The 27,547-nt window shown below is 40.1% G+C and overlaps 2 protein-coding genes and 1 long non-coding RNA gene across 4 annotated transcripts; 2 read left to right on the forward strand and 1 right to left on the reverse strand.

Annotated features, from left to right (window-relative positions):
• The first annotated feature begins 1,290 nt into the window (after positions 1-1,290).
• On the forward strand, positions 1,291-6,718 carry spata7 (spermatogenesis associated 7). Its single transcript, XM_031310286.2, has 12 exons — positions 1,291-1,541; positions 2,116-2,181; positions 2,300-2,389; positions 2,514-2,561; positions 3,100-3,191; positions 3,361-3,827; positions 3,955-4,000; positions 4,531-4,652; positions 4,754-4,804; positions 4,970-5,047; positions 5,252-5,309; positions 5,474-6,718. Exons 1-12 carry the CDS (start codon positions 1,499-1,501, stop codon positions 6,125-6,127), a joined length of 1,815 nt encoding a protein of 604 aa, XP_031166146.1. The 5' UTR covers positions 1,291-1,498; the 3' UTR covers positions 6,128-6,718.
• A 314-nt stretch (positions 6,719-7,032) lies between these two features.
• ptpn21 (protein tyrosine phosphatase non-receptor type 21) lies at positions 7,033-27,538 on the forward strand. Of its 2 annotated transcripts, none has more exons than XM_031310148.2 (19): positions 7,033-7,051; positions 8,453-8,752; positions 9,996-10,165; positions 10,589-10,686; positions 14,744-14,811; positions 14,918-14,988; positions 15,204-15,291; positions 15,448-15,536; positions 17,310-17,397; positions 17,680-17,759; positions 18,512-18,572; positions 18,773-18,854; positions 19,061-20,580; positions 21,398-21,538; positions 22,671-22,889; positions 24,231-24,359; positions 24,461-24,695; positions 24,979-25,139; positions 25,299-27,538. In XM_031310148.2, exons 2-19 carry the CDS (start codon positions 8,573-8,575, stop codon positions 25,425-25,427), a joined length of 3,609 nt encoding a protein of 1,202 aa, XP_031166008.1. In that variant the 5' UTR covers positions 7,033-7,051; positions 8,453-8,572; the 3' UTR covers positions 25,428-27,538. The 2 variants fall into 2 exon arrangements, with proteins under 2 accessions (XP_031166008.1, XP_031166007.1); XM_031310147.2 differs by lacking the exon at positions 7,033-7,051 and adding an exon at positions 7,073-7,411.
• On the reverse strand, positions 10,828-25,164 carry LOC118493768. The gene is made up of 3 exons (XR_004895775.1): positions 25,153-25,164; positions 21,366-21,369; positions 10,828-11,232 (listed from the first exon to the last, which is right to left on the reverse strand). It is a non-coding gene; the product is annotated as an uncharacterized LOC118493768 (long non-coding RNA).
• Positions 27,539-27,547: the final 9 nt, after the last annotated feature.

Here is a 27,547-nt window from a genome sequence, read left to right on the forward strand (position 1 = left end):
TGATTTTGGTTTTCAGCTGGCCAGATGATGTTAACCTCAAACTGTCCTTAAAAACAGCACACCAGTATTAAGATAGGCTACCAGTCAGTAGACTTTTATATAAGTAAAAGTAGTACTACAGTGTAGAAATACTCTGTTACCAGGACAGGAGAAAGGACAGTAGACATATCATGGAAGGTATACAAAACATCTCAATGAGTCTCAAAGGAAAGCAATAAAGATGTGTCTTTAAAACAATTATCTTAATGTGCTATGTGTTCTAATGTGTTAAAAAAAATCTTTATCTTTTGAGGCCACTTTGCTGATTTTGGAATTCAGCTGGCCAGATAATGTTAACCTCAAACTGTCCTTAAAAGCAGCACACAAGTAATAAAGATAGTCTACCAGTCAGTAGACTTTTTAAAGTAAAAGTAGTAATACCACAGTGTAGAAATACTCTGTTACAAGGAAAAAGTCCTGCATTTGAACTTTAATAAAAATGCAAAAGTATCAGCATCAAAATATACTTAAAGCACCAAAGGTAGAAGTAAGCTACTCATTATGCAGAATGGCCCATTTCAGAATCATAGCCTATATTATATTACTGGATTATAATTATTGATTTATGTAAACATGAGTTTAATATTTTGTATCAATAATCTAAATCTGCAAAGTAACCAATAACTAAAGCTATCAAATAAATGTAGTGGGGTAGAACGTATATTTGCCTCTGAGATGCAGTAGAGTAGTATAAAGTATAGTAAAGTATAAAGTATCATAAAATGGAAATACTCAAGTAAAGTATACAGGTATCACTACTTGAGTAAATGTACCTTGTTACATTCCACCACTGGTTTTATGACCAGCGAGGATAATATAGGCTGGCTTTTCCTGCAGTTTATGGGCTTCGTACTGGCTCCACTTGCTCCATCTGTTTGTCGAATGTTTAAACAGTGGCTCCAAAAATATCACATCCACACCCAGAAATGTCATGTGTTGAAACAAATGCTTATGGGGGATGTTAGTCATTTAGTTTACTTTTTTTTCTGCTGTCTTTGGCATATGTGCTGTAATATTAAAATAAAGCTTGACAAATCGTTTTTCATGTGTTGGATTTTATTGAATTCTGAGACAAAATTTTTTGCCATGCTGTTATTTCAGTTCACTTTTCCTAGGTGTGGATTTGTCTCATGGTCTGTCTATGCGTATGGGCTTGCATGCATAGACCATAGATGTATTAGCGCATAGACATACATACGCATGTGGGTGGTATGTATGAGGGGTGACCGGGTGACTTTCCTTACGCATGAGCGTGATGACGAAGGCAATCATAGCAACCAGCATGGCGACGGGGAAGCTTTGCTTCGCCGCTCATCTGCTTATAAGCTCATATTAGGCTGCTACCTTTACGTTAGTTGATTATCTTTCAGCGGTAAAATGTTTACAGTTAAGTACCTTGTAGTTGTTGTTGGATGTATCCAACCTCTGCCGTCGCTACACCATAATATTTCTGAGGAAAATGGGATACGCTAAGTATTACATTACCATGGACTCGAGAATAGGTATGCAAATACTATTAGCATTAGCTAGCTGTAAGTTAGCTGCTAGTTAATCAGCAGCAGGAAGCAAATTGTGCTTAGGCAGCTATCTAAAGATAAACTCATCCTGAGTGTGTATCACTAATGTGGCTTCAAGTTTATGTAGAGAATGGTCAGCCTTTTACTTACATTGATTGCTTGTTCTCAAGACTTGAACTTAAAATCCATAAGTAACGTTAGTAACATACTGTAGCTTGTAACACGACGTTTTAAGGTTAAATTGTTAGCTTACTTTATTTTGGTAGATTAAGATAAAGACGACATTTTGCCGTGTTCGTACGTTACTATTTTCACAAAGGTACTAGCTAGCTAGTTTACGAGAACTAGCTAGCTATATTAACGGTAAAAACCAACAACAACAAAAAAAACGAATAGACTCAGATCTAAGTCAAATGGACCAATTGTATATATTTATTTTTGCTGATTAAAAGCATACACTTTTGAAAGTGATTTATATATTGTTTGCATCACATACTTGTTGTTCCTATTAGTTGACTATGGGAGTCAACCTGTCCATATCCTTCTATGATCATTTTAGGGAATTCTTCATCTGGAGTGGGGTGCAGCAGCCCTGGTGTGAGAGGACAGACTTTAAAAAGTAGCCGTGAGTATAAATATGTGCTAATAAAATGACAAATAAGTCAACTGAGTATTGGCCATTTGTAAGATAAAAGCTTAATTTTACAGTTTACTGTATGTTGTTCTCCGTCTTGTGTTTTTAGCTTTCTGCCCTCGCTCCTCCAGCAAGTTAACACAGTCCATTGTTAAAGACCACATGGTGTCTCATTACAAAAAGGTTTACTCAGCTAAAGGTGAGCTACATGGCAGGAGTACATTGTGATCCTTACATTGACAAGTGCTTATATGTTGAAGTGGTTAAAACATGTATCTCTCTTGCATAATATTTAGATTGATAATTGATCATCTGTTCCACAGCTGCCATTGATGCATCAGTACCCAAAAGCTTGATACATAGTGTAAAATGTAAGTTCACAAGTATCAGATATTAAATGATTAATTCAACTCAAAAAACTATTTCACTGTTGAGATGAGGATGTACCTTACATTTCTGGGCACATTTTCTGATATATTTCTCATATTAACGCAGTCACAATGATTTTAATAGCATAATAATTAGTTTAAATGATGTTTAAATGTAACCCCTAACAGTCTGGTGTTGGTGTCTCAGTGGTAATCCAAATCAAAGACCTTTCTCTTTGAAATCACCACTTTGCACCATCGTTCAGTAGTTCAGGAAGACATGAATCATAGCACAGGCAGAGTCCAATAGCTGCACTGACAGTAGCCTCAATAACCAATAATACAATATAGCGACTCATCACGTTTGAGGACAGGGTGCAACTCATCCTCATCTTTAATGGTAAAAGTAATGCTCTCTTCGTATGTCGTTGCTATCACAATTGCTCTCTTGACCCTCCCATAACTCACAATTAATTGTAGTCAGTCTTTGCCTTTTATAGACTATTTCCTGTATACAGTTTTTTTCATTGCCTATTTACAGACAATGACCAGATCAGAAAGGAGCGGCTGAGGAAAGGGGGTCGTCCTCAGTCAGCCCACTCTCTTAGCAGAGCCTCCTGCTCCTCGACCCAGGTAAGAAATAATGTTACTGATGTGATTCCCATTGCTTCATATGATGCTAACGTATCTTATGCAGAAGCCATGGCTTTGCCTGACTAGAAAACTTGGTGATCACGAGCGTTCAAAGGCTTTAATAAATGCAAAGTCTTCATTGTTTCAATACAACATGTTTGCTTTTCAGAGTAGATTATCTGTGCAGTATGATGACAGCCCCTACCTCTGCTCAAGGAGTTCCACAGTCTCCAGCCCAAGGTTCAGCTCCTCCTTCCATGCCAAGGAGATAGTTTATCCATCGTATAAAGTCGGTTCTCAGAACCATTCTCATCACATTCGCCCAGCATCAGAAATAAAATACCCTAGCCTAGAGGCAACTTCACACAGAAAACAGTCAGCGTATTCACTGGGAGCTTCAGGAGATCAGAGTTGCTACAAGACTTTCCAGGACCCTGTTCAGAAGACGTACAGCGGAGACTTGCTCCAGAAACATTCACAGCACTTTACACAAGATAAACCTTTCACACCTAAGACCCTGAAATCAGAAAAGAGTTCATACCTGTCACAGTATCGCTACTACAGAGCACCATGGAGGAAACCTACTCAAGATTGCACCGACTCAAGATTGATGCGACATGAGACATATCATGGAAGGTACTTACCAAACATCTCAGTGAGTCTCAAAGGAAAGCAATAGATATGTGTCTTTAAAACCATTATCTTAATGTGCTACATGTATTCTAATGTGTTAAAAATAATTTTTTTTTTTTTTTTTATGCAGCACAAAAAACAAGGAATACACACAGGAATGTAATGAGCCATCTCAGGTAATTTTGAGGATTTAATTTGATTATTCAGATATATTTTCTAATGTGTCTAACAATACAGTGTCAACACTTTTCTTGTTAATCAATTAATCAATTTATTGACTGACCTTTTTTTAAATCATATGTGGTTGGATTCTTTTTCAACAGTTTTTTCTTACATCATTGGTGATGTAAGAAATCACTTAATTTATAGTGTATATGATTTGATCTAATGCCAGGCCTAAAAACATATCCATGCCTTTAATTGGTGTCCCATAATTAGTTCAGTAAAGTTGAATGCAACAAGTTTAGTATTACCCACACTGACTGAACTGGATGACATACTGTGGTACAGTATCCAAATAAAGACTATGAAAAATAGTGGGTTATAATTATTTGTTGCTCAATGTCAGTAATCCGTGTGTGGTTCATCGTCCCTTTTAAACCATAAAGAGCTGGAGTGTTTACAGCCACATGAAACATTTGATCATGAGACAGCCTTGACAATATTAAACATCCCTTCTCATTTTACTCTCCTTTTTGTTGTACAGGGATTTAATACAGAGCATGATTGGTCAGAAGATGAGTTCAATGGCACATATTTCTCAGCATCTAGACAACAGAGTCGAGCAAACAAGAGCAGAGACCATGATTTCTTTGACTCCTCATCCAGGTGAAATCATGAAGTGGAAATACTATGTTGCATGTTCAGCAGAATGTTACACCTTGTGTATTTTCTGTGTAAAATGAAATCATTTCATCATCATCTTTTAGGGTCTCATCAGAAGGTGGGACATCTCCCATTATGAAGAGTGTATCTGCAGAGTAAGTTCTCTTTGATAATGTCTAATCCTTATACAGCTTTTAATTTATATAGTAGACAACTATTGTCAGATGTATAAGGATTTGACAGTGTGATGCTTCTGTGAATCTTAAGAACCATCTAAAATAATGTCTCTGTGAAGTGAATAATTATCATCTGTTCAACAGGGAAGAAGAATTAATGTACCTTGAATTCATTTCTGCTGTAACAGAGGATATATTGTCCAGGGGGCACATCTCTGACAGGTTTGTCATTTTTTCTATTTCTATGAACTACAAGACTACGGCCTATGCTTTGTTAGCTTGAAGATATTTACAGCACATGTGTAGCCTGGATAGCACTTCCTTAATAGCTATAGCATGTGTCTCATAATTGAGTATATATATAGAGTTAAACAGTGGCTAGTGTCTGTTACTACCTCCAGAGTCATTGTCTGTGTCCTCTGCAAGGTTCCTAGACCGGGTGATAAAGCGCCATATTGACATGAATCGGCATCAGCTTGATGTGGTGAGTATATAACTTTGTGTAGAACACCAAATATGTTAAGCAAGTCATGTTTCAGTGTTAGGATCACAGTTTTAAATAAATATTAGAAAACTTAACTTAAAAGGTTGTCACAAAGGACTCTTCAGTTTCCTTCATGCATCTGATTGTGCATTGTTTGTTTTTAGGGTAAAATGCGCCACCTTCTGGAAGTGCTGCGTAAAGATTTTGAAGAGCCAATCGTTACATCTACCTCCAGTACAAAGCTTGAAAAAAATGAGAATGCTCTGCTTGATTCATTCCTACCACATCTGGAATCAGGGGGGAAACAAGCAAAGACCAAAAAGGACAATAACCTGTTATCTTATGCATCACTAATTAAATACTGTGATACGCCAGATTATTCTGATCCCCTATTGGGGTCTACACCCTTATGCTCTCCTGAAACGAATGCTGCCTCACAAACCAAAACAAATGAAAAGAATGGAGAAGATGACAATGAGGAAACGGCCATTAGCTCTCCTTGGCACAGTGAGCATGTTTTTGATAATACAGGAATCACTGAAGAGGACGATCAAAATCAAAATCAAATAGGCACAACTGAGATAAACAAAGAAGTCAGCCATGAAACCCATGAATACACCACTATAACCAGTGATGAAGGAGTTCATCAAGACCAAGCTGCAGTCAGTTATGATGGACAATCTAAAGAGGTTGAGGATCTGGGGAGAAGATTGTCAGAGTCGCTTCATGTATCCAGCAATATACGCTACAACAATGTGGTGACTGCCACTGAGCAACATACAAATATCGTCGCCTCTGTCAGTGATGATGAGTTCTGAGTTTTTCTTGTATTCAGGGATTGAATGTCCTTTGTTACCAAGTGAGTGTTTTTCCAGAGAGAAACAGAACATTTAAAATTTCTGAAGGTATAGTTTTGTAAATGTGATTTTACACTGGTTATGTTTTCCATGTTTTTAACAGCCCCACCAATATGGTGTTGTAGTTCTATTCAGTTTATCTTTTTACAAAAGCACAATGACATTTTCACACAAGCAAACAGGGTTTTGCGATGTCTCATTTGGGATATTGTAAAGTTGGCACACACAGCTCCAGAATAATGCTCAAATTTCTTTTCTAAATTATTGCCCATGGTAACTAGTATGATTAGCACATTTTTATAGGATAGTCCATAGCACTACACCGATGTCAGATGTGTGGAATAAGTGGTATCCTTTTAGTTTGAGTGGATTGCAGTGTGCCCAGGCAGTCTTAACTATGGTGAAGCTGTAGTTTACATACTTTTGTTGTAAAGAAACTTGTACATTTTCCAGTGTGTTTGACTTGACATATGCCTCTGAGATGTAGCTACTAGGAGTTGACTGTCACCAGAAAGTGTCTTTACAATTGCAATACATTTTCTATTCTTCTGATTATTAAGACTATTATTACAAACTGGTAATTATTCCATCATCAAAACAAGTGCGCCATTATTACCAAATTTGATGATAGTGACTTTTTGCAAACATTTATAGAGGGGAACTCTATAATCACTGCACAATATTCTGTGTTTGCGATTACAGCTGCCAGTCGATGTAAAAAGGTAAACAGACAGGTCAGCGACCAGCAGTTCCAGGCAGCTGTCCAGTTTCTGGCATTCTCACCGCTCTGCATTCCAGCTGTCTGATGTCATGGCTCTGAAAACCTCCCTGTATTGCTCCGCCACAGAGGCACTACAATGCATTTATAAGCGTCTGACCAAAGAAGTACGCTAAACCATATATTGTGTATGGAGTTATTGAAAAGTCAGAGTATATTCCAATGTAATTTGTTGATTTATCAATTGCTGAAGCACAGTTGTTAGAGCTAGAGCCGCGGATGTAGACTGAAAACGCTTGTTGCTCTTCCAATCCCAGGAAGCGAAACACGCTTGGAACTTGAGTGAACTGTTGGACCAAGAGGCATGGGTGCTACGTTAATTTTGATCCACAAACAAACTACGGACTAATTGGCTGTCTCTAATTCCGATAAATATTTAAAAAGTAGCGTAATCCATCGACCTTGATGGCGGAATTTTTCAGGACCTAATTCTAGTTGGACTTCTAAATTGCATCCAGTGGCTAACGGTAATGTAAACGTTTTTGCCCAAAATATCTACCGGCAACGTCAGCTTCCCAAGGGTGTCGTCTATTTGCTGGAACATAAGTTAGCATGCTAGCGTTAAAGCTAATTTAACGACAGTAGTTAACGGTTAAAGATATTTAAACTAGCTAGCTATGTTACCAATGAAAGTAGCTAACGTTAGTTAGTCCGCACAATGTCAGTTATTTGAATTTAAGTAATACCAAGTTAGTAAACATTAAGTTATAATGTCGATAAATTGTAATAAAATGGATGCATGTTTGAGGTGGATAGCAGCAGGGATTTTGCAATAACGTTAGCTTGCTGCGTATTAAATCAGGTCGTTCTTGTCAGTGTTTGGATCAGACTATTAACTGAAAGGGGATTAATCTAACGTTAACCACAATCTTGGAAAATGGCTTGCAACCCGTATTATAAACAACGTCAGTTAACGTTACACAGGTCAGGTAGCCTACTACAAATTGCTGTCCATAGATTTGCTTTTAGTTGTTTTTTTTCCCAGAGTGTTGCTTAACTTAAAAGACTTTTGGAGAAACGGTAACGTTAACGCTTTGGTAGCAAATCCGAGATAGCCAAGTCAGGGTATTTAAAACAAAATGCCGCATTTAAGAGGATTACTTTACGATAAGTCTGGGTTTGTCTGGTCCAGCGTGTGTTTCAGTGTGACTGACCAGGTGTGAAGTTTATTTATCGTAACATTATTCATTAGTGATGATTATGGCCACTAAAGTATGGTGCGTGTGTATGATGCATCCCCCCTTTCCAAGTTTGCGACTTGACGCTAGCCTTTCTTGTGAATTGTAGTGTTTTGGAGCCTGTTTATTGGCAGACCCCCTCGCTCTGATATCTCTCCATAAATACATGTAAAGGTCATATTTGTGCATATGTGTGTATTCCGGACCTGTGTGTAATTTGTGGGGGGGGGAAAACAGAGTTAAAAAAATGTAATTTCCCCTTGTCTTCTTTTTTCTTGTGAATCGTGTGTTTTGGGGATGTATTGAGATGTTTCTTGTCTCACTTTTCAGATCTGTCTGTCTGATGATGAACCTCATGACTTGTAACATTCAAACATTTTTCGAGGGGACAGCAAGGGGAGTAATTTCTCTGGACTAAGTGAAGACCTCCCTCTTGAAGAAGTTTGAAACATGCCCTTGCCATTTGGCTTAAAACTCAAAAGGACTCGAAGGTATACAGTTTCAAGCAAGAGCTGTCTTGTCACTCGGATTCAGCTGCTCAATGGAGAGTTTGTTGAGTTTACACTTTCAGTGGAGAGCACTGGACAGGAATGTTTGGAGGCAGTTGCTCAGAGACTTGAATTAAGAGAGGTATGTATGTTTTCATGCAATACAATTGCTGATTGTTCTCTATATACTTTTTTTGAGACTCACCACAAGGACAAGGTTGTCTTTTGGCCACATTCTTACTAGGAACTGGTAAGCAGGACACAGAAACTGAGATAACCTGTTTGACATTGTTTATTCATATAATATAATCTCATAGTCTTTGTCCTGCTTATAACATGATTTAGGAATTGTTCAATTACATACACTACATTAATATGTAATTACATGTATGTAACAACTCATCACACAGATTAGCAAACATATGCATGTTTTTGAAATTTTCATTCTAACAGAAGTGGCAGCTCTCACAGAGCATTGACAATAATGGTCAAGAAAAGTAGTTCTGAGTCAGTATTGAATAATGTACTAAGCTTCATGTCTGCATTTGGTCATTATGGTCACACAGTGAAAACCACCTGTTAGTCATGAGCTGAAAGAGATGCTGTCATTTCCAGTTGCACCTCAAATCAACAGTAGAGACTGCTGAATATGCAGGCGATCTGGCCTAGGAACTTGCACTATATGACAGTTTCTGTTTATTTTTGCTGCATAACGTCGCAAGGCTTCATTTGCATTGCTACTGACAGGCCTCCACCCTCATTTAGAGGTATTCTTGTAGAGTAATAACCGTACTGTTTGTTTTTGCTGTCACAGGGTTTGTTTGTGCATTTCGGTTCTCAAGTCAGTCTTTGGTAGAAAGGGTATTCATAGTTGCTAACAAATGCTATCTAGTGTAAATCAGTTATTTTGGCATGTTATTTTGTAGTTGTGGTTTAAGAGTGGCTGCAAATCATAGTAGGTCTCTTTCAGCTGAATTGTCTCTGGTAAACAGCAAGCTTACTGGGGTTACTTTGCTTAACAGTTCATTGTGTGATGTTCATTAGGCCCCAAGACTGAACGGGGACTGACAACAGCCTATACATCTAGAGAAGTTTGTAGTGAAGTTTTCAGGTCTACATATGTTTTGAATGTTATGTAGATAATTAGGAGAAGTGTGCACTAAGTGACCAAACAGGAGACGTATGATATTAATCTCAAGCAATCACACAATATTGTACTAAAGATTAATGCGTAATATATGTTTTAAGTAAGTGTGCGTTCCTTTTAGTTGACTACAGACCGTAGAACCTAAATTATTGTGCAATATATACAAGTTGTCTAAAAATGTCCTTGATCACAGCGTGGTTCAGGTGTAATGCTTGTGCTTGCTTTTTTTGCTTGTTAGATAACATACTTCAGCCTGTGGTACTTCAACAAGCAGAACCAGCAGAGATGGATTGACTTGGAGAAGCCGCTGAAAAAGCAGCTGGACAAGTATGGGCTGGAGCCCACCGTTTACTTTGGAGTCGTGTTTTACATACCCAGTGTCACCCAACTGCAACAGGAGATCACAAGGTGATGTTCCATCACTTTTATAAGCTTATTAGCTTAGGGACAATTTATCTTCACAATAAGCAGTCAAAAAGTTATACATTTTAGTTTTTTTCTGTAAATAAGCTTTGGCCAGGTTAAGGTGGCCTACAGTGGAAGTTGATGAAGCAGCTTAGATGCACAGTTGTACCCCCTGAATGAGATGCCACTTTATACTGATGTCTTCTTACCTCTCCCCATCCATCTCTTATAATACTTAAATCCAATCAGAGAAGTATCAAGTATTAATATTATGAATATGTCAGAAGCTATTTTAATACTGGTGCATTTGACAAGGTTTGCTAAATAATGACTTTTCAGCTGTTTCTGCAAACCTGAACGAAGTTGTCATATTTGGTTGCTGCTTGTCGATTCTTTACTCATGAGTAACCCTCTCTGTCTCCATAGATATCAGTATTACCTACAACTGAAGAAGGATGTTCTGGAGGGCAGGATCTCATGCTCACTAGAACAAGCTATTCGTTTAGCTAGCCTGGCAGTTCAAGGTAATATGAATGTATGATACTAGCCGTGCAACAGAAAGTTCAGTTTGACAAGCTTGGTGTTTCTTGGCATAAATCCTTCGGTAGTGACAGCTTTAAGTCCCATGCATAGTAATTACTGGTGCAATTACACATCAGTTGTTCTTAAATCATGATACCGGCTGCTGAAACACCAAACTTTTCCTCACATCTTCAAAATTGTACTGGAAACAATAGTTATTTCTAGGGCCGGGACTCGATTAAAAAAATTAATCTAATAAATTAGAGGCTTTATAATTAATTAATCGAAATTAATTGCATTTTAATTGCATATAAATATTTGACCTGAGAACAGTGAGAAGTAATTTTTTTCACATGGATTTTTAGTATACCATTGAATAATGACTGAATACATAAGCTTAATCAACAAAATATTGTTTATTTGTTTCAGTCCAGCAGACCAGTGCAATGTTTGCCATTAAGTGTAGCAATAGCATATTTAGAAATACAGTACATTTCAGAAATTCAGGTAGCCTATAGATAGGTAGACCTTCTGTAAACTATGTTTTTCTAAGTAAAACACAATACTTTCAAGTACATTCAGAACATTGGAAACCCTGACTATTAGAAAACATCTCTCTGTTGCTTCAGAGGCCATAACAGACTAAGTCAAACTCTCAATAACCTTGGCCAAAACAATAAATTCAACAAAGTGCCAGTTGCATCAACAACATAATACATAGTTCAACATAAAGTGTACCATATAAAATAAAAGAAAGTGCCAGTGATTGACCTCAGTCCCTATTCTTCCAATATGAAAAATAAATCTCTCTGTTGCTTAGGCCACTGTTTGATCAACATTTCAGTAACAACAACCTCATTGGCCTCAGGATACCTCTATGACTATTTCTTATACTTCTCTTTCAGCCAGTTGCTGAGACAAACTAGCCTGTTCACATTTTCAGAGCTCAAGGCTGCCCTTTTCTTTTGAACTATGTTACCTGCCAGTGAGAAAAGTCTCTCGCAAGGGACAGAAGTGGCAGGGGTGCCCAGATACTTGCGGGCCAGGACAGAAAGCTGTGGATGGGCTCCCTCATGAGTGGACCACCACTGCAGTGGGCAGTCTGTTTCACTGATGGTGGGCTCTGCCCTGTAGCGGGCCAGAGCCCCGTTGGGCCCCTCTTCATCCTCTAATTCAGAGTCTGAATTAAACAGCAGGAGGCTCCTCTTCCTTGCTGGCTCCTCTGTGGGTTCTGGAGTGGCTCTGTTTGGTTCTATTCGCAGCAGTGCCTCAATGCTGGTCCACACCCCTCCTCGCTCTCCTCTTGGTAGACACTTTAGGTCCTTAGAATCAGAATCAGGTTTATTGTCACATCACAGATTTACAGAGTAAAAAGATGGGTGAAATTAATGTTCATACATGGTTCCATAGAAAGAAAGAGGGGGGAGGGCAGGGGAAAGGGGGTCAAAAAGAAAGAGAAAAGAAAAACAAAGAAGACCATTACACGTTACCTTAAAGCGTGGGTCGAGTGCTGTAGCCACCCTGAGCCATCCATGGTTGAGTGTATCTTGGCGTTGAGACAGGTCCTTTATAAAGTCACCCTTGAACCTCACCACATAGGCTGGGTCGTCATCTGAGACCTCCATGGTGTGGGTCAGGTGGCGGAGAGCAGGTAACACCACAGAGCACGAGACATAAGTCTCACCCCCAAGGAGCTCAGTCACATATCTGCAGAGGATAGTTTAGGAAAGTGATTAATTATTGTGCCAGTTAATAGTAGATTAAAAACATTAGCAACTTTATAATAGTCATAGTGATATTGATATTCAGTACAATAAATTTAAAAACAGTTGGTGGGTGTTTACCTGCATGGTTTAAGGAGGGTCTCGAGCCTCTGCAGTCTGTCCCAATCTGCTGTAGTTAACATGGTGAGCTTGTGCTTCTGATTGGCTAGAGTAACCTTCACAGCCTCTTGGTTCTTCAGCAGACGAGAGATCATGAACAGTGTTGAATTCCACCTTGTGGAAACATCCTGTATCAGTGGCTCTTGGTCTTGTTCTAGTTGTGTTTGCTCCTTGTGCAGTTCCTCTGTGTTTGAGGGGCTATGTTTAAAATGCCCCACTATTTTACGGCATCTTGCCAATGTGGCTGTGAACCCGCTGTCAGCAAGGCAAACTGTGATGGTCCTCTGCAACACATGAGCAACACACGGCAAGTGCTGGAATGTGAGCTGTCTCATTGCAGCGATCATGGTTCGGGCACTGTCTGTTCCGATTGTGGTGACTTTTTGTGTGATTTCCCAGGCCTCTGCCACAGACTCAAAATCTCCTGCCACGTTTTCAGCAAAGTGCCTAGTGGTGGTCTTCTGGATAGTTAAGGCAAATGAGTGAAGACGCCACTTGACGTCAATAAAGTGTGCCGTCACACCGAAGTAATTTGAATTGCTTACCGAGGTCCCATGATCCCCAGTCAGGGCAACACAATCAGCTTTCTCCAATAAATTCTCTTTATCTTCCTTTTCATTGTCATAAAGCTGCTGTACTCTTTTTGTCACTGTCTTTCTGCATGGCAGCTCGTATGTTGGGTCAGATGACGCAATCTGTAGTACATTTTGCAGGCCCTTATCTTCTACCACTCCAAGTGGTCTACAGTCGAGTGCAATCCAGTGAGCCAGGCCGTTGGTTATTTTTTCAGACGTGGACTTAGTTACCCTGGTCCTGAAACCAGTCATCTGGTGGAGTGTGGGTTGGGTGTGGGTCCTTAGGGTTAACGTGTGAGTCGGGCTAACGTCCACGCTAACTCCTATGTGTTTTGCGTTGAGGTGATATTTGAGGCTCGATGTGCTGCGGTGATATGCAAATTCCTTGTTGCATAGCTTGCACACAACCATGCTCTTGTCGACGCTTCCATCCTTTCGTTTTTTTAAAAAAAAATTCCCATCCACGGGGCCAAGCAAAGCGGTCTCGTCAGCTTCTTCGTTCATGTTCACTGTGGTTTGTTGTTGTCGGAAGTCAAGAATGCTAGTTGGTGCTCCAGTATAATCGGTCCGTCGAAACTCATTCATTGAAAAACGTTCCGCGGTGCAAAAATAAGTGTGGTTAAAATTATGTTATTTATTTTTTGCGTAATTAATCTTAATTAACGCATTAAAGTCCCGTAATTAATTAATCTTAATTAACACGTTAAAGTCCCGGCCCTAGTTATTTCCAATGACTTCTGGATAGGAGGCTTGTGTCAGTCCATTGAGTTTATGAGTTTATCTGAACTGCAGGTTTACTAGGGTTAGGGTGTAACTCCAATAAGCCTATTGATTCTCAAACAGTTGCATTTTAATCTCAGTCAGTGTCGGAGAAAAAAAAAAGATAGCTAGAAAAATGGGACTTTAATTTGGAATTTCATAAATTGTGTCTGCTGCTTGCATTAGCTTTAGCCCTTACATGTCCCCCAGCCAGAAGAATCTCAAATGCTGCTGGCAAAGTTATATCAGGCTCTGCAACTAACTGGCCTGGGTGTTGGCATAGCAGAGCCGCTGAGATCACTTACTGCTGCAGCCATGTTCAAATGACTGACCAGCATGCAATATGTGCATTTGAAGAAGAAAAAAAAAAACTAAGAAGGTTCCCTTTAGATTTAGTCACTGCTTAAGTTGTCATGCAAACTTGTGTTTGGGCTGTAAATGTGTTTAGTTTCTATTTTCTGCCCCTGGCTAGGGTATTTTGGAATGTAGGGCAGTTGTAGCTTTTGAGCAGTGCTGATGCCTGGATACCCAACATAGTTGTGAATGTTGCCAGCAGGCAGCCTGAGGCTGATAACAGTTTTGGACCTCCACGTTGTCAGACGCTGAAGCAATTCCCTTTCTTAACAAACAGGCCCCTCTCCTAAAATTAGTTAATCTTGTCATCATGCACTGCAGCTTTCCAAAAGGCATTACACCATTCTGCAATTCTTAAATGTCTATTTGGCCTTGTACTAAATGCAGAAATGGACATGTAATAGAGTTTATTCAGAGAGCAGTATCATGCAGAGAAGGCCTATGACTTGCTGTATTTAATCATTACGTGTCTTTTTTTTTGTCCACAGCTGACTTTGGAGACTTCAATCGATATGATTCCCAGGAGTTCCTGCAGAAGTTTGCACTGTTCCCTATTGTAAGGATTTTTATTTTTTATCAACATGTTACATGAAAAATGTTGCAGCTATCCTTATTTGTATTTAAATACCAGCATTGTTTCAAACCTGACTCTGTCTTTGCAGGACTGGATCCAGGATGAGCGAGTCCTGGAAGAGGCCACCCAGAAAGTGGCTCTTCATTATCAGTCCTTCAGGTGAGCAGGTGTTCTCAGCATCAGCCTGCCTGTTCTGTGTGGATCAACAGACAAACAGCCTTGCATACTGCACAGACATGAATCAACATTACATAAGTTTATGCATTGCTTTGCTTGTTAGTGTTCCAGCCTTGGTGTTTTATGTAGGTTCAGTGGGTTTTGATGTTTTTTTTTGTTTTTGTTTGTTTTTTTTGTCATATTTTTGTCTTGTTCAGGGGTTTATCAGCCCCAGAGGCAGAGATGTTGTACATGCAAGAGGTGGAGAAAATGGAAGGCTATGGCCAGGAAAGCCATCAAGCCAAGGTAGGTTTACAAGGTCCAGCCTGCAATCCCCAACAGCCCAAAAGTTGACGAAGTATGACATTAGCTAACTAGAATCTGAACTCATATTGTCTGTCTGGATTCTTTCACCTGAAAGACTGTTCTGAATGTCTTTATCCTCTCCTTTCATCTAAACAGGATAATACAGGCACAGATGTTTCCATGGGATCCTGTCTCGATGGCATCTTTGTCAAGCACAAAAATGGCAGGCCGCTTCTTTTATTTAGGTAAGTCGGGAAATAGGGATGTAACGGTATGAAAATTTAACCTCACAGTTATAGTGACCAAAATTATCACGGTTTTCAGTATTATCGCGGTGTTTTTAAAAGTGTGTTCAATATGTTCAGAAAGCACTGATGGGCCTACGCAAGCTGAAATAGTTTCAAAAAGTGTAACAGTGTTTATTATATTACAAAAAACATAGGCAATAGGCTTGTAAAAACTATTGAAAACTGGCTACTGAAACACTGGCCCGCTGTAGGGTGTCCGGTAAAGAACTTGAACCAGAGATGTCTGACTTTGAGATCCAGGAAGATTTATTTACAACTCGAACATGAAGTTAACTATGAAGTTGTATTTGACGTAACATGTGAAGTTGGATGTGGTTCTGAAATATAAGCAAATAATAATGCACATTAATAAGCATCTGACTTCCTATGAACATTATTTAACAAAACTAAATGTTATAGCCACCAGCATATAACAAGAAACAATACTAAGAATTACATTCATTTCTCTGTAATAATTAACATAAATGTAACATATTGCTCAGTAACACAAACTGAGAATAAGCCACATTATTATTACAGCACACATATCCATAATGGAGCAAACAGTGTAATACACCTTTAATAGCTAAGCACGTGGCTCCACAGCGCTAGTCTGTTGTTGCTGTTGCATGTTGCTAGCAAATTGCCCTAACACAACCTAAATATCAACACGTGGCTGCACAAGTAATATTAAACAATCTGCACATCTATCAGCTATGCAATAAGAAACACCGCAACAGCAATATTATCAAGGCGATAATATCTCTCTCTCTCTCTCTCGCTCTCTCTCTCTCTCTCTCTCTCTCTCTCTCTCTCTCTCTCTCTCGCGCTCTCTCTCTCTCTCTCCAAATTAATGTCACGTCGTAACACGGGTTAAACTTATCCACATCGTAGCAGTAAACTTACTGAAATATGAATAAACGTAGCTTTAACGTTTACACAGATAATGAGGCAGTAAAACCCATGACAGTTTAGCAAGCTACAGAATAGTTTTAACTTTTAACAGTGCGCCTGCGCAGAAACTTCAGGAGACTTGGATGAAGCTGGGAAGGATTAAACACAGGGTTTCCACACCGTGGTAATCCACCGCGATAATAATGATATTTTAAATGAAAACGGTAATTGTTATCGTCAACATTTTTACCGTGGTTTACCGTTACACCGGTAATCGTTACATCCCTATCGGGAAACAAATTAATGTTTATGTTTGTTTGACTATTACAGTAATTCCTAAAAGTCCGGAAATATGATCTACTTCTAAATATGAAGAATAAAAGCTTTGTCTGGTAAATTGTGACTTGTAGCAGTAATTGTATTGAATCAGACGATTCTGTCAGTTTAGATTGAGTTTTCTGGCACAGCTCACATTTATTCTTAAGTGAGGTTGTCTCCTGTAATGTTCCTTAATGCTCTCTAGACCTGAGTGTGGCCCAAGAGGAAATGAGGTCAGGTAGACTGTGATTTAAACTGATAAGGATTGTGGGAGCATTATCATTATTGTCAGTCAAGTGAGTAAATGTACATTCTTGACCTTGGCTAAACTATCTATCTACATACCATAATGAGTACTAGATACCTTTTTGATCGACTCCCACATATGTATGGTTTTTATTTTGCATTGTTAAATCAGTGCCACAGTCTTTTTAAAAATGCAAGGTTTCATAACTGCCATGACATCATGTGTTTTTTTTCCCCTTTCTCTCTGCCACCATGCTTTATTTGGCTGTGTAGGTGGAATGAAATTAACAACATGAGTCACAACAGGTCCTTCTTTGTCCTGGAGCTGGCCAACAGAGAGGAGAGTGTCCAGTTCCAGACCGTAAGTCTCTGCTGCCCTTGCACCTTCTCTTCTCTACCCATCCCCTGGGACATTTCAGTCTCTTATTGGATTTAGTTGCTGTCGTCGTGGAGCTTACCATCAGCTAGTTTGAACAATGCACCTATGTTTGTGTGTGGGTGTGGCTGTAGCTGGGGTACATTACGCATATGTGTGTCAAAAAAAAGTATTTGAGGGCATTCACATGAACCGCTTTGCTTTGAAAACATCACCTCTACTAATTGTTTCACAATGTAATGATTTTCCTTCTCGTTTTTTGTGTAGGAAGACATGGAAACCTCCAAATATGTGTGCCGGATGTGTCTGGCCAGACTCAAGTTTTATAAGATTAACAAGAGTAGCCTGTAAGTAAGTGTGTGTGCGCGCGTGTGTGTGCGTGTTCCCTGTCGTCTCGTGCATGTATCTTCTCTTTGGTGTAGCCTCACTCTATCCTCCTCTCTTCAGAGAGGAGTGTGACCCCCTGCCTTCTGAGGGCTCCCAGAAGTCCCTTCTCACTCTATCCTTTCCTCGCTTTCCAATGCTCTCTCGTCCCTCTCTGCCTTTTAATAAGGGGTGAGCAACACTATCAGCCACCACCTACAGTATGGCTATCCAGCAGGTGCCAACACCCATTCCTTTCTGATTACCTAGCCAATCATGCCACAGCAAACCGGCTCTCAATGAAGATGAACAGAACTGTTTTTAAATTTTTTTTAATTTAAGGTCATTTTAAATCTTAGAACTACAATCTGTTGTTCAGTATCTGCATTGATCAGATATTTCCAAATCAAAATGTTCTATGCTTAGACTGTATTTCATTTAGTTTTTGTTTGGCTTCATGTGTTAAGACGACATTAAACACAGAAGTTTGCCGTGTTTTGTTAGATGCAAGTCAGTCAAAATTAAAATACATCGCACAACTCTTCTCCATTACGCCATGCTTGCTGGTGTACTGGAGAAGATTTAAGCGTCATTTTTAAGTTTGATGGACCTGTTCTGTACCTTGCTGTGTTTGCGTTTTCAAAGTTAAATGACAAAAGGACAAAGTAAGGTATTGGAAGCAGTAGTGCTATTGGGTCAGGTCATCTTTTTTGACCGACATTTGTTTTCCCACCAGACAAACCCAGCCTACAGTTGTCAACCCAGTCAGACGGAGATCCTCTACTAGAATATCTCTGGTAATGTTCATGCTCACTTTTCACATGTCGCGTGCTTGCATAGTTCCCTGATGATTGTCTGGCTTGCATTGCAGCACATGATGTACATTTAAATCATTTTCTAAGGGTGTGTCACCACAAAGTTATATTTCATTCTTTGCTCTTGGGCAGTATTCCGATCATATGAGCCGTAACTGAATCCCTCTCTTGTTGATTTACAGCCAAAGCCTCAGGCCTACATGATGCCCCCTCCACAAATGCACTACAATGGTCATTTCACAGAGCCTTACACATCATCACAAGGTAAACTACTGTATAGAGGGTGGCTTGCAACTGGGAACCTAAAAATGAGTGCATGGATAACATTTCAAGTTACTAAACTATGCAAATAGTTTTTTTTGGCACTTTGATTGCCTGCACTGTCTTCAGCTAAATTTTAATATAGCATTGTTTTGTAATTATAATCCATTGCCCATTGTTGGATGTCTTGTTAATTTGCTCTCTCACAGACAACTTGTACATGAACAGTCAGAACGGTTATTACTACCACTCCCAGACCAGCCTGGACTGCTCTCCTCTGGAATACAGCAGCGGAGGGCGTTTACGTAACGGCAGTGTGTACAGCGCCCACAGTACCAGCTCTCTAACCAATCCCCAGCACTATCATCAGCCCTCACCCATGTCCTCCAACCCCTCTATCACTAGCGATATCACAAGGCCGGACTATGTTCCCTCGCATCGCCACAGCGCTCTCATCCCACCTTCCTACCGTGCAACTCCTGATTATGAGTCAGTGATGCGTCAGAAGAACCGGGGAGCAGGAGGAGGGATGCTTTTGTCTCAAGAGCATCGGCAGAGCCACTCCATGAGGAACCTGAACATTGGAAACTCGTACGCCTACAGCAGACCAGACCCTCTAGTTTACAGCCAGCCAGAGATCAGAGGGGAGCATGGCGGAGCAGCCCAACATTATCACTATCCCTTCCATCTGGGCTCCAGCTTCCACAGCCCCTCTCCATACCCCTACCCTACAGAGAGGAGGCCCGTAGTGGGGGCGGTTAGTGTCCCGGAGCTCACTAATGTCCAATTACAACAGGCACAGGAGTATCCAGCCCCTAACATCATGAGAACACATGTGTACCGACCACCTCCACCATACCCATACGCCCACCCTCGGCCTGCTAACAGCACACCTGACCTGTCGCGTCACCTGTATGTCAGCAGTAGCAACCCAGACCTGATCATCACGAGGCGTGTGCATCACTCAGTCCAGACTTTCCAAGAGGATAGCCTGCCAGTTGCCCACTCTTTACAAGAGGTGTCGGAGCCTCTTTTCAGCGGACCCCCACAGAGACACCCATACCATGCTCAGAAGCGGAACTCTATTGAGGTTGCTGGATTAGCACATAGTCTCGAGGGGATGCGGGTCAAAGAGCGGACTGTGTCTTCTTCAGCAGCTGAAACTGCCACGCCCCCTCCGGCCCTGCGTGGCGGCCGCTCTCAGGGCTCTCAGCTCAACGTGTTTTTGGAACGTACAAAGACAGAGGACAGGGGTGAGGACGCGCAGTATGGACACAAAAAGTCCCTTTCAGATGCCACCATGCTAGTTCACAGTAGTGGTGAAGAAGAGGAGTTTGAGGACGATAGCGGACGCCACACTCCACTTTCTCAGGATGCAATAGTAGCGACTGTTCCTGACCATCCGTCACAAAAGCACCACAGCTTGACATCTCTCTCCTCTCTGACGCCTCAGCAACAGACTCCCATAGAGCCGCCTCCCGCATATCCCATAGGCTCTTCTCTTGACCCCTCTATAACCAGCTCCTTGGCTTACAAGGTTCACCCCCTGATCCAGGAGGGTGAGCCTTTGTACTTGCTGTCAGATTTACGACAGCCCAGGATTATGCCCTCAGTCTCTGAGGGAGACCTGAGTGGCCAGGCCAAGCAGAAGACTAAGAAAGACTTCAAGAAGAGGCCTGTGTCTGATGTGCCTCCTGGGAAGAAAACAGTAGAAGGTTTGCCCCCTCCGGTGAGTCCTGTTCCCAATTACATTACATTATTTGAATAGTGCAATAGTTAATAAACATTTTGAAATTGAGAAATAAAGATATTTCTCCATTTTAGTGCTTAACTTTTTGATATTAATGAACGTCCGTTACATTCAAGCCATTGCCAAATGAGTTGCTACAAAGCTAATTAAGACTATCAGCTCCACACAACTCTCTCTGTATTTCTCAGTATGGCTGTGTTTAGAAACCGGTGTTGTTACCTCTTCTGAAGAGTCCATCATGTTGTTTTAATCCTCCTTGGTTACAAGCAACTGCGTAGAGGAGGGGTGGGGGTGGTGCGCCATCACAGAAGGCTTGTATCTGCTGGATGCGCCGACAGTTTTGTTGTCATTACTTAGAATTCCTCATGGGGGAGACAGAAACTACGCACCATAGCTTTAAATATGCATGAAAACAATATTGATGATTTAGCAGCTTGGTAATGTTTTCAGCATGTTGAGCAGTTTTACTCAAATTTATTGCTAACATATCACATCATTCAATCGCACTTCAGCTTTCCACTTGGCACTTGTTTTGTTCTTAGTAACACATGTCTATGCCTCATATAAAGATCAAGAGTATGCATACACAGCAACAGAGGTAGTTTCAGTGGCCAGCTTTGAATGAGGCAGACAACACATATTGAAAGAATGTTGTTGGACTAACCTCGTAAAACCGGACAGGTGACATTCACTCAGTAAACACCCAGCGAGGCTGTGCTCTCTGTCCCCTCTTGTTACTTACTTCCTCACTGCGAGGCTCACACTTTTCTTTGTCTCTACTCGGATGTCACACCAGGGCATGAAGAAAGGAGCTAGGTCAGATGTGAAGAAGATGGGCCCTCTGAAGGTAGCCCATCTAAATGGCCTGTCAGTGTCCAGGCAGCCAATGTACGAAGAGGTCAAGGATGAGCCTGAAAGAGCCTCTAATGACGAAAGGGTAGGACACTCTTTGATTTTGTCAGTGATTTGCTCCCTGACAGATCGAGAAACCAATGTAAATGTGTAGTTTATGCAGTTGAACTTAAGAGATATGTGAGATTTGTTACATATTGCTTATGTTCTTAATGACTTGTCTATGGCCAAAAAAATCTCATAATCAGCAGCTGCTGGCTGTGTTGGTAGTAATAACCTCCTTGTAGGTGAGGCCTTGTTATGTAGAATACACAAAGGAGAAAGTCTTAGTCAGTGTTATTGTTCTTGTTAATCTTGATGCTTTTTGCTTTGACATTGGAGGTAAATTCCAGACACAATGGAAAATAATTAGCACTTCAGATAATCAAGTTGTCATCTGTAAGCATACTGTACATTCCCAAATGTCTCAGACACAAGAAAAGACGTAGGTTATTACAGTACATATTACAAACTTGTAGTTCATTGAGTGCTTACTTCTACACATAGTAGTTTGCTTCTTTATTTATCGTATAACTCCATCTCCCTATGTCATCCGCCTATTCATCATGCACAAAATGTACTGTGTAAAATACTGTAGACAAAATTTGGTCTTAAAGATAATAATGCATGTTTCAAAAATAACTGAGTGCTGCTACATATTTGCAACTTTTACAGATTTGTTAAAAAAACTGATTCTTTTTTAAAAGGAGCGGATCAATTTAAACAGATTTTCACACATATTTTAAGTCCTCATCATCCAAATTTGGTGTATCCACCATCCACCACTGAAAACTGTCCTCTTAGGGCAAGCACATCTCAGAGTATGTCTACAGTAATAGAAAGTAAAACTACTGTAATAGAAAGTAAAGCTTAAATGAGCTGGAGATTGTGAATCAGAGTCCCTCATAAAAGTGCTTCTATGCTGCAAATGTATTGTTGTCCACTATTTACAGGGATTTTCACATAATTTAATTTCTCATGCAAAGTATCACTGCTGATTCAATTTTGACCAGATTGTGAAATTATAGTGTACATCTCACCACATTATTTTAAGTATCTATAAAAAAAAATGTAATTTATTTGGGCAAAGGAAGCCAAAATGAGTTACACTTTGTTTGTGTGTCAGGGCTGCATTAACAATGGCATTGATCTATTTACTGTCTCCTTGTTTGTGTTAGTGTAAAGTGCTGGAGCAGCATATGGAGAGGGGAGAGCTGTTGAAAGAGTATGAGAGTATCCCAAAGCGTCGTCCAGCAGGGGAATGCACCATCGCCCAGCTGCCAGAAAGCGGAGACAAAAACCGCTTCCAGGACGTCCTGCCTTATGATGACACCCGAGTGGAGCTGGTTCCCACTAAAGAGAACAACACAGGATACATCAATGCATCACATATTAGAGTAAGTTGTGCAGCGATGTATCATAATTAACTCTTTGTAAATCACTTGTACATGATTTTGTTACATAATCAAGATAACAAAGCACTTACACACCCAGAAGTAGTCATCAATTAAGCCAGGGCTCAGTTTTTTTTCTCTCTCTCTCTCATGTTGTTTCTGTGAATTTAGAGTAATAATGGCAAAATCCAATATGCACCACTAAGTAAAGGCCTACATTTTAAAACCATGTTACAGCCTACTGAATGCACTAATGGAAAAGTTCCCTTAGTGAAAAACCAGGTGTTATGGCTTTTCTTTTTATCACCATATACTGTACTTTTCATTTAGACTCAGGGAATTTATTTATTTTTTTTATCCTAGAGGAAGGAAAATGTATATACAGAACTGCTTCTCAATGGTCTTCTGGATTTGAGATCAAGTCTGGTTGAATTTGTTTGGATGGAACAGCTGTTCCATGTCTGGCTGCTTCTCGAACACTTCAGAAAATCTAAATATTTTTGCGTTAACACCGAGTTTGACAGTTAGTGCATGACTGACATATCAAAACAATGGAAGCACTTGGAAATAAGAATGGCCTGCTTAAAATTGTAGTACTTTTTTGAAGGGGTACTCTTGTGATTTAGTCTTGCACTTTTATTAAGATGGCAGACTTGTGAGCGACAGATCAAAGCAAAATGGTCTGGACAAATTAGTCAGGAGTTCCAAGGACGTAACTAACTATGCAATGCAACTAAAGTTGTGCATTACGGGTAGTAGTGTTTTTTGTTTACACTTGACTCTCACTGCCTAGTAAATTCCCATGTCTGGGTTACAAACCCTCAGTTTGAAAGGCAGGGATCTGTTATAAATGTGTAGTCTCCATCCAAGCACAAGCTGAGATAGCTTAGATGACATCACTTAGACTATTTTCTCAGACTTGACAAACTCCTCAGAAGACATCATACAACTGTTTACACAGGCAAAGTATTGCTCCTCATGATGAGTAAACTGAATTCTGAATAACCAGAATGAAACACATTCAATAAAACATTAGCAAATGATTCCACCCATCTACTGCACCGAGCCTATCGCCCAGCCCGGATAACCAGAAACTCTTCTGTGGATTACAGCCACAGTTTACAACATATTACAGCAGTAAAGGGCATGTTACTCATGCAGGGGTGTTTCAATGACTGCTACTTAATCACATTCACTCCTTCATTATCACATCTCTGCCACAATATAAATACTCTACTGCTACTATTTCTGCTTCTCTAGCTCAGATTTTAGAAGAATCACTGATTAGCTCCTGTGACTGGTGACTTTAAAAAAAAATAATCTCCTCGTCTCCTGTCTCATTAGATAACAGTAGGTGGACAGGAGTGGAGCTACATTGCCACGCAGGGTCCCCTGTCGAACACATGCCTGGACTTCTGGCAGATGGTGTGGGAACAGGGCGTCTCCATCATCGCCATGGTCACTGCTGAAGAGGTGCGTTGATTTCATATTTACAGCTCCACATTTTTTTTTTTTTTTTTTTTAATTCCTCATTCCCTGGACTTACCTTTTTGTACGTCATCTGATTCCTTCAGGAGAGCGGCCGAGAAAAGAGCTTCCGGTATTGGCCCAGACTCGGCTCACGGCACAACACGGTGACGTACGGTCGCTTCAAGATCACAACGCGGTTCCGCACAGAGTCCGGCTGCTACGCCACCACGGGGCTAAAGATCAAACACCTGCTGACGGGCCAAGAGAGGACTGTCTGGCACCTGCAGTACACAGACTGGCCTGACCACGGGTGTCCTGAGGAATTCAAAGGCTTCCTCAGTGAGTGGGAGCTGTATCAGTTTGTCCTTTTACGGTCATCATGCTTTTATGATTAGATGTCTACCTGGAAGACTGAAAATGTGACTGTCGTGTGTTACATTGATAGCAACATTAGTTCCACGATACTAGATCCGTTTTTGAAGGAAATTAAGATAACTAGTGAAGATGATCTCAAAGTCTTGAAAAGAGAATGTAAATGTTCCAAAGCTCTGTATCAAAACTGCTGTATTCATTTATTGTGTACCTAATTCAGTCTCAAGTGAGTGTTCTCGTCTTTGTCCAGCCTACCTGGAGGAGATCCAGTCTGTGAGGAGACACACAAACAGCATCAGTGACCCAAAGAACACCAACCTACCTGTGCTGGTCCACTGCAGTGCTGGAGTGGGACGGACTGGTGTGGTCATCCTGTCTGAGATCATGATAGCCTGTCTGGAGCACAATGAGGTAACTTCCTCACTTAAAATAAAACCTGCGTACTTGTGGGTTTTTTTTCCCCAAGTTATGACCTCAGCTGGTGTTTTCTCTTTCTTGGTTGCTTTGCCGTTTGCGTTTCTAGATGAAACACTGCTGTCTCTCTCATACTAAAAGTCGGACTTGTTTCAGATGCTGGATGTCCCAAAGTTCCTGTCTAAGCTGCGTAGTCAGAGAATGATGATGGTTCAGACCTTGTCTCAGTACACCTTCATCTACAAGGTCATCATCCAGCACCTCCGCAACTCCAGGCTCATATGAGCACGTGTCTGTCCGGCCCAACTTCAACCCCCCCCAGCACACACGACCATCACAGGTGATTGTAGCATGGAGTCTGCTCCAGGTTTATGCCAAACTGCACTGTGAGGACGCAGCGGTATGAATCTGTTCACTGTAGCGGTCAGTATTTGGTGGAGCCCGTTTGGTCAAGTATTAAATCGGGCAAAGCTGAAGGAATGATGTGTGGATATACAAGAATGAAGTGATACCAAATGGAGCATAAAGACTTATGACTTGCCTCTAAACAGTATTATATATTATTTTTTACATACATTATTGCTTAATGAAGCCCAGCACTTTTACAGTACTTTGCTGTACATAATGAACCAATGTTAAGCTGCATTAAAAAAAAAAAAAAAAAAAAAACTTTTATTATAGATATGTATCAAAAACTGTATTTTCATTTGACAAAGGTCACGTTTTGGATTGCTGTTTGGTAACTATTGGTTCTGATAATGAAGGACATTTCTGTAGTGATGAAGACTAAGGATAAGGCTCTGAAAATAGCAGATTGTCTAATGTGAAGTTTCATTATTTTATCATGTGGCCTGTGGTGGTACAGACAGGGGTTTGTCCCTGCATTTAACTTAAGAATATAGATTTACATTCAACAGAATGATGCTAATGTATACCGTATACCTCGTGATTTGGCTGCGTTACTTGGTATGAGCAGTTTTCATGTTTAAAAAAAGCCCTAGAACCCACCGAACATCTATCTACAACAAAGCACCTGCTAAAAACAAATGTATATTCTCTGTGCACAAAGAGGGGTGGGAGATGGATTGGTCTTTGTTAAACACTGGATTGATGCAAAGTAGAAATGCATTGCACAGATTCCAGAAATGTATAGTTAATGAGCAAAGAAAAAGAATGACCGAGCAGGTTTTTGAGTCGAGTAAAACTGGAAAATGTATTTTATACAAATTTTTCATCCTTTTTTATAACGAGAACTCTTGAGTGCTGTATTTAAGCAAGGTCAATATACTTTAACATATTTTGTCAAGACAAAGTGCCTAAATAGCTGCCTTGTAAAAGTTGAAAGGACTGTATTTTTGCATAATAGACGTTTTCATTCAGTGTTATTTAATGCAGCGATATGTATGTGTTTATTAATGCCAATCAATACATTTGAGAAACATGCCTGCATGAAGCACAAGTATTGCAAACTATTGATCATAATTTTTGAATTTGGCAAAAATCCTTTAAGTTGTGACTGTTGGGCCTGGGATTCATTGTTAATTGAATACAAATTGGGAAGTGAGGCCATTTGACAGTATTGAGATGTCAGTAACGGTGCTGTGCAGCGTGTTGGCTGTGGTGCTCAGTGAAGGTCTGAGGGCCAGGCCATCTCTATCTCAGTATTGTGCCCATCCCGCCCGTTTTCACTGCATTGACAAATGTCCCTGTGCACAGTGTGCAGACATCCTACTGTTACAAATGGCCTTTGACTAATTAATAATTATGAACACTTTTATATTTCCTGCTGCAGCTATAGTATAGGAGTATTCAGAGTCCAGTTATGTAGTTCACCTGTACAGAAATGATGCTTACAGGCATGGCAAAGTTAACATGAAGTCAAATATCTTTTTAACAATGTTAATTTGAAATATTTTGACTACACGATCAATTCAAGGCACCAACTTAATTTTGTTTAATTTGGCTGAAGTGATTGTTAATCTCTCTTTTGTCTTACCCTGATGTTTTTGGTGTTGGTGGCAGACAAGTGGGCAATGATCTAACTTAACTGGAGAAAAATACATCTTAACTGATGTTGAGATTTTAACTGGATCTTTTTAAAGGCCCGGATCAATTTGGTTCAGTTTTTTGTTTTAAGATACTGATTAAGTCTGTGTGGAGACTGAACAGAATTATTTTTGTGGCCAATGCGTAACGATGTTGTCCATGTACAGGTATGTTCATAATGTACACAATTTAAAATTCTGCTTTTATGAATATTGGTTATTGTACAAACTATGTATAAACTGTATCTATTGAACACAAATGATATGCCATTGGTAAAAGAAAGTGTAGAAAATCTTTTCAGCCAAGAATAAATATTTGGAAATAAATTGTATCGTCTCTATTCAGTCGTAGATCACCTA

The sequence above is a fragment of the Sander lucioperca genome, chromosome 18, assembly GCF_008315115.2.
Source record: "Sander lucioperca isolate FBNREF2018 chromosome 18, SLUC_FBN_1.2, whole genome shotgun sequence".
Taxonomy (NCBI): Eukaryota; Metazoa; Chordata; class Actinopteri; order Perciformes; family Percidae; genus Sander; species Sander lucioperca.

Excerpts from the sequence above, each read along its gene's own strand:
- spata7 (XM_031310286.2), top strand. The coding sequence starts at position 1,499 with ATGGGATACGCTAAGTATTACATTACCATGGACTCGAGAATAG. Across the intron at positions 2,182-2,299 it reads ACAGACTTTAAAAAGTAGCC|CTTTCTGCCCTCGCTCCTCC; the intron begins GTGAGTATAAAT and ends TTGTGTTTTTAG. Across the intron at positions 4,653-4,753 it reads TTCTTTGACTCCTCATCCAG|GGTCTCATCAGAAGGTGGGA; the intron begins GTGAAATCATGA and ends ATCATCTTTTAG.
- ptpn21 (XM_031310148.2), top strand. The coding sequence starts at position 8,573 with ATGCCCTTGCCATTTGGCTTAAAACTCAAAAGGACTCGAAGGTATACA. Across the intron at positions 17,398-17,679 it reads AGAGTGTCCAGTTCCAGACC|GAAGACATGGAAACCTCCAA; the intron begins GTAAGTCTCTGC and ends TTTTTTGTGTAG. Across the intron at positions 21,539-22,670 it reads GAGCCTCTAATGACGAAAGG|TGTAAAGTGCTGGAGCAGCA; the intron begins GTAGGACACTCT and ends TGTTTGTGTTAG.